The sequence below is a fragment of the Elgaria multicarinata genome, chromosome 2 (assembly GCF_023053635.1).
Source record: "Elgaria multicarinata webbii isolate HBS135686 ecotype San Diego chromosome 2, rElgMul1.1.pri, whole genome shotgun sequence".
Lineage (NCBI taxonomy): Eukaryota > Metazoa > Chordata > Lepidosauria > Squamata > Anguidae > Elgaria > Elgaria multicarinata.
Genome location: NC_086172.1, coordinates 26,783,864 through 26,793,692, shown reverse-complemented (window position 1 = coordinate 26,793,692; position 9,829 = coordinate 26,783,864). Strand labels below are relative to the sequence as shown.

The window sequence follows — 9,829 nt, the reverse complement described above, 5'->3', positions numbered from 1 at the left end:
CAAGCATTTTGAGCTGCTCCTTCTTTCCACAGCACATCCACTACTGGATCCGGTCCAGGGATCTAGTGGAGCGGTGGAGGGCCCTAAGTGCTGCCAGCGCTCCTCAACGACGGGCGAGAGAGGAGCAGGACAAGGCAGCCCCCAGGCCCTATGATCAGCTCCTTCTTCTGCAGAGGGGTAAGGAGGCTCGGAAGGCTGAAACCAGCAACCGCTCCTGGCTGGGCTCCTGGCCGCTCCCAATGGGGACTGGAAGCCTCCCTTCTCACCAAGCCCATGTGGTGTCTCTCTGCTAGGGCTCAGCATCTCCGAGGACCCCTGGAGCAGGAGAGCAAATGGAGGCGAAGGAGTTGACGGGTTCTGGAGCCAAGGGCTGAGTGGGCGAGGTGAGGATCACCCTCCAGGGCGGCCGTCAATATGGCTGCAGGGCGATGCTGCAGAGACATCTCTTGCTCTTCTCCCGTTAGATTGGTGCGGAAGGGACTAGATGAGGCCGGGAGTGCAGGGCAGGCCAGTGTCCAGGCTCAGCTGGATGGGGCACGTGCAGAGGGCCGCCTCACAGCCAAGAAAGGGTTTGTCATCCGAGTAATTGCAGTGGCGGGGAGCTTCTCTCAGGTGGGGGCAGCAGCGTTCAGAGGAGATCTTGGGGTTGCCGCCTCTCCTGAAGGAGAAAATGGCCGCACTTCAGTTTGTGTGTCTTCCCAAGCACTGATCTGAGGGACGCTGATCGAAATGCCCTCCGTGACATTTTCACCAATGAAAGTGACGGAGCAGATCCTCACAGTCACCTTCCTAAATGGAAAGTGCAGAGATCCATTTTATGCTCAGGGTGGGGGGCAGATGTCTGTGCCCCAGGGAAGGCAGGAAGGGGCACAAACCCATGGAACTGGACCCAGAAGGAAGGGGGCTGGGGGTAGGCAAAGCCTTGAAGCGCATTTGACGCTTTGAGACAATGTCCCCAGCATAACTGGTGCGGTAAGCTGTTCAGAGCTCCCCCTTCCCTGGATCCTCCTGTTTCTCCCCCAACCACCACCACCACTTGCCCCTCCAGTGACCAGAACAGAGGTGGGCCATGAGTTCCCCTCCCACATTCGGGCCGGAAGGAAGGAAGGGACCTTTTTGGCCCAAGGTCCCTTTGCGCATCAAGCGCTTCTTCCCTTCTCCAGCCCCTTTCCAGCTGGGCCCCCTTTCCTCCACCTCTTGGACAGCTGAAGGAACAACATTGCCCCATTGCTGTCATCAGAGGTGGGGCGGGGGAAGGCTGCCTCGTGGGCATCCGTGGGGTGGTGGTGTCTTGGGGGCCACGTTGCTGACCCCCTGCGATCACCTATTGCCTGTCCGGCAGCCTTGGCAGCGGGGATCCCTCAGCATCTACACGCTGGCCTAAAGACCTCCTTCCTGTCTGTATGTCTTCAAACCCTCCTGACAGGGGAGGCAACCGTGAGCCACCTCCAGTCCTTATTGGCAGTGAATGGGGGAAGGAGGTTTATCCTGCAGGGAAGAATCCGAGGGGAGAGCCTGTCACGCAGCCTGCAGCAGGACAAGCGGATATGGGCTGATGGATACCCAGCCAGAGAGAATCGGGGCTCAGGGGGAGCCCGCATTCAGGTCACTGTGGCAGGGCCAGGGGTTAAAGCCCCCTAACGCCCCCTCCCACAATGCCGGGGTCCCATTGCTGAGCGTGATTCCTGCACTGTCTGCCTTCCGCATTTGCACTCGAGGGAACACCGTGTGATCAGGGCAAGGTGTCATTTGCAACTCTAAGGCACCCGGGTCTGTAGTTCCCCAGCTGGCCACGGGGCCTTGGCTTTCGTTTCATCCCATTTTCATTGCCTTCCGAATGCAAACAGGACAGCATCCTGTTTGGGCCTGCTCCATATAGCCCCAAAGCGGAGAAGGCAGAGGGCCTGCCCTCCCTGTGGATTTACCTGCACATCAATGGAAGCAAACAGAGGAACGGATAGAGCAATGTGGGTCGAGCTCCATCTTGTTTTCCTTCCCACTAGATATCTCCGGAGACCACCCATTCACGTCATGGCTGCAGGACAAGAGCTCTGTCGTCAGGCCGAGGAAGACCTCAGCTCCGTTCCTCAGCTCCTTCGAAGGCCAGTAAGGATGACACCAGCAGTAAGGGGGGTGCGTGGCAGGAGCACCAGTTGCCGCCGGCTCCTGGCTCTCTGCCTGTTGAGATTGGAAGCGATAGCAGTGGTAGCAAGAGGAGGACGATCAGGAGCAGCTGCTGAGAGGGTAGACTGCCTGAGGGAGAGGAGCCACGGAGGGGGCCTTTCCTACGGCCCTCCGAAAACTGGAGCCAGCCCTGGTTGAGGGTGTCTGTTGAAGAGAAAGAGGTGAGAAGACGTGAATTGGCTTACTTGGTCTTGGGGGTGGGCGGATGGGGTGTCATGGAATATAGGCCTCAGGGGAAGCCTGGGGCTAAGGTGCTGGATTTCTGCAGGATTCCGGGGGGGTTCTGGGAGAGGGAAAGGAGAAAGGGCCCCCTCTTGCCCTGCCTACTTACTCCCTGGAAACCTCCCTCTCCTGACAGAAACCAGTAAAGGGCTCAGATCTGCTGCTGGCAGCCAGCCCCACACCTCATCACAGAGGGAGGGAGGAAGGGGCAGCTCCCGGGGGAGGGAGTGGTGAAGCCGTGGTTGGAGGCTGACACGGCCGACCAGCTGCGCTCTCGGCCTCTGACTGCTCTGTCTCTCCCCAATGGCCACGGACCTCTTTGCATTTGGAACGCTCCGTCAGCTCCGCCCTTTAAAGGTGTATCGCTCAACCTACACGCTATTAGACTCAATTTATATTTAAGTGGGAAACTGCCCAGGAAGGCCAACACAGTCACATTGGACTTCAAAAGAGGAAACTTCTCTAAAATGAGGGAACTGATGGAAAGGAAGTTGAAAGGGGGAGTCAAGAGGGTTGAATCCCTTCCCTATGTGTGGAGGTTATTCAAAAGCACCATAAGAGAAACCCAGCTAAAATGTGTACTGCAGGTTGGGCAGGGAAGCACCACGCCCCAGAGGTCACCAGCATGGCTAACAAGCCATGAAGAGGAAGCCGTTGTAGGAAAGAAGGCTTCCTTCAGAAAATGGAAGATCAGCAATATGAAATTGCTGATTTTCTAACCCCAATATGCAACATGTCCCTAAGCTCAGCCTCTGGACCAGAGGACTGGAAGATGGCCAATGTAACACCAAACACTGGCAGTTTATCAAATGTGGTGGGGACATGAAAGAGGCTCTGTGCTGTGACATATGAGGTTAAAACTATATAGAAGGAATATATAGTCCCTTTCCCTGACATAAGACATTTCATTCATTGCTGAAAGCCCCAAATCCTCCAAGTCTGAGGAGTGAGATTCCCCGAATTAGACGAATCCACCTGTTACCTTGGTCCCTGTAAGATGCCGTGACGAAAGCGCTCACCCAAAACGTAGCTTTCCAGTCTACCTAGGCCACTGCAGAAATCCCATAACGCTGGCCTGACCGTTCTTCTTTTCTATCCAGGGGCTGCTATTCTGGAGGACACAGAGGATTGCAGAGAGGGCTGTTCCTGGAGCTCCTCCCTCTCATCATGGACGAGGCCTCTGACCTCGGCCATGAGGTGGCCGAGGACTGGGCGGTCTCCAGACATCTGGAAGGAAAGAAAACAAGGTGGGTTTTTCTCTCAGTTCATCCCTTTGCCTCAATGGGGCTCCATCCTATAAATTCTTCTATTAAAACGATAATACATTAATGGCTGATGTGAAGTGCTTTGATTCTGGGAAAGCAGCATAGGGAGTAAATTTGCAGAAATCAAACATTGCAGAGCCTGGCGCTGTGAAGGAACACACAAATATAAATAAGGGAGGGTGCTAGGAAAAAAACCCAACGGAAATCTATCAGGAGGGAGAATTAAAGAGCCTCTTATTCCACTTTTTTTGGGGGGGAAAAGGAGGACAATATTTTACAGAACATCGTTTTGAAATTTTACCATTACTCCCGCACAATTTGTACATCCAGTCTTCACAGGGAGTAGTGTTGCAGCTACTGGTTCCTAAGGCAAAGCCAGCTCCGTCGTTTCACGGGTGAGCACAGGGCCGTGCCTGTAACATGGAGGGAAAGGAAGGAGGCAGCACCACTCCTGAATCCCAGAAGCAAGCGGAGGCTTAAGAAGTACTGAAAGAAATCGTAGGAAGTCATATTCTAGGGCAGCCTTCCTCAACCTGGGGCGCTCCAGATGTGTTGGACTACAACTCCCAGCAGTCCAACACATCTGGAGCACCCCAGGTTGAGGAAGGCTGTTCTAGGGAACCAATTGCAACGACAGAGGTTTTTTCCCAGTGCAGATGTCGCTGCACTGGGAAAGGAGTACTTTTAGAGCTAACCCTCTATTTGGGGTATCGGAAGCATCTGGGCATTAACGCACATGCATGGCAATGTTGGCTCATGCATACTAAAGCAAGCGCCCCGTTTCAAACGCTGGCTCATTTGGATTCTCTTAGACTGGAAACTGTATGTGATGCTCTCGCAAACACCACAAAGGCCCTGTTCAAAAGACGCCTTAAACCATGGTGGCTAAGCCTTATTTGTTAACAAAAAAGCCTTCATCCCTGTCGTTTAAGGTGTCTTCCGAACAGGGTATAATAATAATGCTCTTCCTTTCATATTTGAACCACGTGTTACATGTTGCAGAGGTTTGGGAGTCAAACCGAGCAATAAGGAAGCTCACTGAAATCTCTCGCTGGGACATTCTATACAACACCCTTTTCCTCCATTCCAGCTGGGATCCAATCTACATGTGAAGTGCTGTCGTTGCTTATCTTGAAATTATCGATTTACTACATTTTCACACCGTGCTGTATCATGGGTATCACAGCACCTATGTATTGGTTGATTATTGCAGCTTTATCCCAACGATTACAGTCTCCCAAAGTGGCTGATATCAGCAACAGGAAGTGAGACCGGCCCGGCCCTTTGGGTTACCAGCTACATGGTTATTATGACACACAAGGGAAGGGAAGGGGAGCGGAAGGAAAAGGAAGAGAAGGGGGATCAGTGTCTTCCAGGCCAGAACTAGAGGATGAGCTGTAAGTAGGGTGACCGTATATTGGAAACCAAAAAGGAGGACAACATGGTCAGCCCCCAAGGGGGTGTGCCCACCCGAACATAGCCTTGGTCTCATGTCTGATTTTACAGCACATATTAAAGACAAATCTGTTCTACAGAACATCTTAATGTTATAATCACTGAAATAAAGAACAGGTGAGACGTTTAATGTATCTGAAATTAACTTCACTCACTCCTACTTTTGTAGCTTTTGCTGTACTTTGAAGCTTTTGCTATACTCTGTGTGATACATTCTCCCCTTCCCTCAAGTATCTTTTCTGACTGTATCCTCACTCGTTGCAAGCTGCTGCTGTTGTTAACGGGGTTTGCTACTGGCCGGCCGGATAGCTAGCTTTTTTATTTTTAAATTTCATTTTTTAAAGAAAAGCTTGTGTATGATTGTCACAAGTTCCTCTACTCTAACATTAGGGTGGGTGTTGTGGCAGTGAACACTACTGGGCCCATTCACACTCTCACTTACATACATTAGCTTGTCAAGGCTTGTGCGTTGGCACCACTTCGCACATCCAGACTTTGAACTCCTGTCTACTTCCTGCACAAACATGTGACTCTGAGACTCTCTTCCTAATGCCCTGCGTTGCATGCCAGCACCATGGGGCTAAGTTACAAGAGATGACTCTGGGTTGTCTGTGCAGCCTCTGTTGTCTCTCACTCTAAGTCATTGCAGACAAACCAAAGCCTCCAGCCTCAAACAATCTCTCTGTCTGTCTGATTCTCTCTCTCTGCCAAAGTCTCCCAATGGTCCAGCTAGGCTGCACACTTGTGGCTTGGGACATTGCTTATTGCAGGTTATTGCTTGGTCATGTCTGGTGACTACTACTACTATTATTATTATTATTATTATCATCATCATCATCATCATCATCATCCCACTTTTTGCCCAAAACTTCTGCCACCAGCCACCTGCACCTCCTCTCCTCCTGCACATCCACTCAACTCTGATGCACTCTTAAAACACTCTGGGTGGCAAGCCAGCCTCAGGGCCAAGCTATAGGTGCATCAGCATTGCCTTCAGCCTCTCTCTGTTTTATGCCAACCAGCCAACATCTCCAGCTTGAAATAATCCCCCACCCCCTCTCTCTGCCAAAGTCTCCCAACGGTCCAGCCAGGCTGTGCACTTGTACCCTGTGGCTGGGGGTAGGGTGACAGCTTAGAGCTTGGTCGCATCCGGTGACCCTTGTTTTTAAAAAAACTCCAACGCCAGCCACCTATGCCTGCACCAACACTGGACTCTGAGACACAGCAGCCTCTCAGGGCTCAGCTACAGCCATCTCTGAGTTGTGTCTTCAGTCCAACTCTGTCTCTAAGAGATATGCCAGCCAGCCAAAACTGCAATCTATCTATTTTTCACTGACATGCACTTCAAATGTTCTGCATTGCATCCCAGCAGTGCAGACAGAGCCTAGATCACAAGTGTACAAAGTGAAGTGGAAGGGAAGCGGTTGCATCTCTTTATCTTCAAAAATGACGGTTTAAAAAAGAACTTTAAAACCTCAATTTTAAAAAAATCTTTAAAAATCAACGGATCTGTTTCAAATTTGGTATGGCTAAACCCCTTCCTAAAAGCTATCATGGTGCCAAGTTTCATCTCTTTATCTTTAAAAATGGTTTTAAAAATAATTTTAAAACCTCAATTTTTAAAAGAATCCTAAAATATCAACGGATCAACTTGCATCAGCCAGGATGCAGCTCTTATGCCAGCGACAGAACATATCCAGGTCTGCACACAAAAAACATCACAAATCAGAGTGATTGTATTTAACAGTATGCATGCTGTTCAACTCATCCACTGAGAACAATAAAGTTCATGAACTGCTGCAAAAAATAATTCAGCCAACCTTGATTAGAATTCCGTCCATAAAATCCCAAAGCTCAATGGTGCCATCTAGAGACCATGAATAGAGCTGTTGAGGAAAAAAAAATATATTCAAGTCATCCATAACCTTCTATTTTGGCATACATGTACAGCATACAGATTCCCGGTATTGCTGACTATTTCTGTGATGTGATAAAAATAGTAAGAAAGTGTGGTCGTTCTCATTATTTAGTTAAAGTAGCATATACCATATTCTCTGCCAAAAACAAGGCACACAAGCAACATGTACGAACGAGTAAAACCAATTACCATAAAAATATTCCAGAAATACAGCAACAATCCAAGTCAGCCAGTATAACGTAAGAGTCAAAAATAAATTTTTGACATAGAGTCAACATGTAGATACTAGACTCAACTGTCCTTAACTAGGAAGAAATGTTTTCTGGGAGAACAACATTTTAACTAAGCACCAAAATAGCACCAAAGATGTAGACAGCTTTACCACGTGACAGAGTATTCCACTAGGTGGGTGCTACCTGAAGAAGGTACAGCTCTGAGTCCTATAGTTCTCATTTCTGTATCTCATAAAGGACAAGATACATAACAGCGCTAACCCCCACAGGTCTGAATGGAAAGGGACAGGGAGACAAGATGCTCTCTCAGGCAAGGGTGAAGAGCTTGTGGCCCTCTGCACGTTCTTGAACTCCACTTCCCATCAGCCTCAGCCAGCAAAGTCAGTGGCCTGGGATGATGGGAGATAAGTCCATCATCCTTAAGAAAGCCACAGTCTCCCATCCCCTGCTTTAAGGGATGTAGGCTTCTGACCACACAGGTTTTTAAAGGCCTTCACCAGCATTTTCAGCTGGGTCAGAAACTATGAAGAAGTCAATGCTGCTGATCCAGAATAGGAGTAATTTGCTCCCTTGGTGCTATGATCAGCCACTTGATCAAGAAGTAAACACAGACCTTCTGGACAGCTAATTAGTACTCCTGCACAGTGTAAGAAAAACACCACTCATAGACCTTTACAGGTTTTGGGATACAAATTGTCTGTTGAAGACAGTTAACCTTATTAACAAAATTGTAATAACCTGCAGATGATTTTGGGGATTCAACTGGATTCCTGTGACAAAGTTGCTGTGACCCTGTAGGACATGTATACATTCTTCTGTAGCCGTGCTGTAGACTTTTACATAGTCACCGGAAGCACACAAGAGGTACCTAAAAACAATGAAATTTACAAGAAGTGAATGAAGAGGCATTCATAGTATGCTACAGAGACAACGTATGTTAACTACGATAAACCCAGAAGTTTATTACACACAGTTTAGTCTTTGTGCATCCATTTAAATATTGTATTAGATCCAAGGTGCCTTGGGTGTCTAATATGAAAGCAAACCCATAAGAAATAGTTTTTAAAATAATAATAAAAAAATGATCCTGGTGTTTATCCTGTTATACTGGTTATAATAAGCCCAAATGCTTATTTTTATATAAACCTCAATAGAAATAATATTTATACACCAGTTGCTGGGGAAGGAAGGTGGGAGGGTGCTGCTGCACCATGTCCTGCTTGTGGGTCCCTCATCAACAGCTGGTTGGCCGCTGTGTGAACAGAGTACTGCATTAAATGGACCCTTGGTCTGATCCTGCAGGACTCCTCTTATGTCCTTATGAAACAAGCAACAAAAGGACTTTACTATTCAAAATTGTGATAGGTGGGGATGACATATGTTGGAAGGAGGAGGAAAAGAGGCAAAAATAATAATAAGAGATGACTTGCATTGCTTGGTTATTTATATGGTTTAGGGCACAATCTTAGCATGTTTAAACAGAAAAAAGTCCAACGACTTCCAGCATTCCCCAGTCAGCCAGTTGCAGGATTTTGTTTTCTGTCTAAAATACATAGCACGGTGCCCTTAAACACATTCATCTCACAGAAAACAAACACGTTTTTTCCGTCATTCCACAGAGGCCAAAGGCATAATGTAATCATCAGAATGATTCTGATAATTTAATCATCGGTTTTGTATCAGGAGATGCTTGCTCGCCGGAACCTCAAATAATCCTGCACTTTCACCCTATAAATTACTGACATCAACACCTACCCTCCCACCCCCGTGGAAAACGGCGTCGTATAACAGAACCTACTTTCTCTCCCTACCCAGCCATTAACTCAGTTCGAGCCACGAAAAAGCAGACAGGAACGTGTATCTAAGGCTGCAATTCTATATCCGCTTACCTAGGAGCAAGACCATAGACCTCACTGGGGCTAACATCTGCACAGACATGTATTGGACAGCATTGCGAAAGAGACGCTAGCAGCGCAATGCCATCTATATCTACTCAGAAGAAAAATGCAAAGGAGTTTAATAGGGCTTACTCTATTATTATAATTATTATTTATTTATTTATTTATTTATATAGCACCATCCCATGTAAGTGCGCACGGGGTTGCACCAAGAGAACCCGACACTATGCGACGCAAAAGAGGCAGGCGTAACGGTTCCACACGTGCGCGCGTGTGCGTTTACCAGCCTGTCTGTTTGCAGTTATAACTTCTTCAGGTGACCGGTTCTTAAGCTGCCCCCAACCACCCTCGTCCCCGGGGCCGCCACTCACTTAGAATCCGCAGAAAAGACCGCGCGGCTCCCGCTCAGCCAGCTGCCACCGCAACGGAGCTGCTCGCGCGCCACCATCTTTTTCTGACCCGCCGACCTCCAACCTTTGCCCCCGCCCTCCAGGAAAGGACGGGACGCCGCTACCGCTCTAGCCAAGCGCTTCCTAGAACTCTATAGCAGGCCCCTCTCATTTCCAGAATAAAAAAAAACCGTTCCGCTCTCTTTGTCATGGGTGAAGGAAACTTAAAGGGTTACTCTATACTTCCGGTTTCCGATTGCACCTA

At 48.5% G+C, this 9,829-nt stretch overlaps 1 protein-coding gene across 2 annotated transcripts; it reads right to left on the bottom strand.

Moving 5' to 3' along the window:
- Window positions 1-3,482: 3,482 nt before the first annotated feature.
- LOC134393528 (WD repeat-containing protein 75-like) lies at window positions 3,483-9,629 on the bottom strand. 2 transcript variants are annotated; one of them, XM_063118567.1, is made up of 4 exons: window positions 9,547-9,629; window positions 8,016-8,145; window positions 6,947-7,012; window positions 3,483-3,633 (listed from the first exon to the last, which is right to left on the bottom strand). In XM_063118567.1, the coding sequence occupies exons 1-4, from the start codon at window positions 9,621-9,623 to the stop codon at window positions 3,499-3,501; spliced, it is 408 nt and encodes a 135-aa protein (XP_062974637.1). In that variant the 5' UTR covers window positions 9,624-9,629; the 3' UTR covers window positions 3,483-3,498. The 2 variants fall into 2 exon arrangements, with proteins under 2 accessions (XP_062974637.1, XP_062974638.1); XM_063118568.1 differs by lacking the exon at window positions 6,947-7,012.
- Window positions 9,630-9,829: the final 200 nt, after the last annotated feature.

Excerpts from the sequence above, each read along its gene's own strand:
- LOC134393528 (XM_063118567.1), bottom strand. The coding sequence starts at position 9,623 with ATGGTGGCGCGCGAGCAGCTCCGTTGCGGTGGCAGCTGGCTGAGCGGG. Across the intron at positions 8,146-9,546 it reads GTCTTTTCTGCGGATTCTAA|GTACCTCTTGTGTGCTTCCG; the intron begins GTGAGTGGCGGC and ends CATTGTTTTTAG. Across the intron at positions 7,013-8,015 it reads ATCCCCAAAATCATCTGCAG|CTCTATTCATGGTCTCTAGA; the intron begins GTTATTACAATT and ends TTTCCTCAACAG.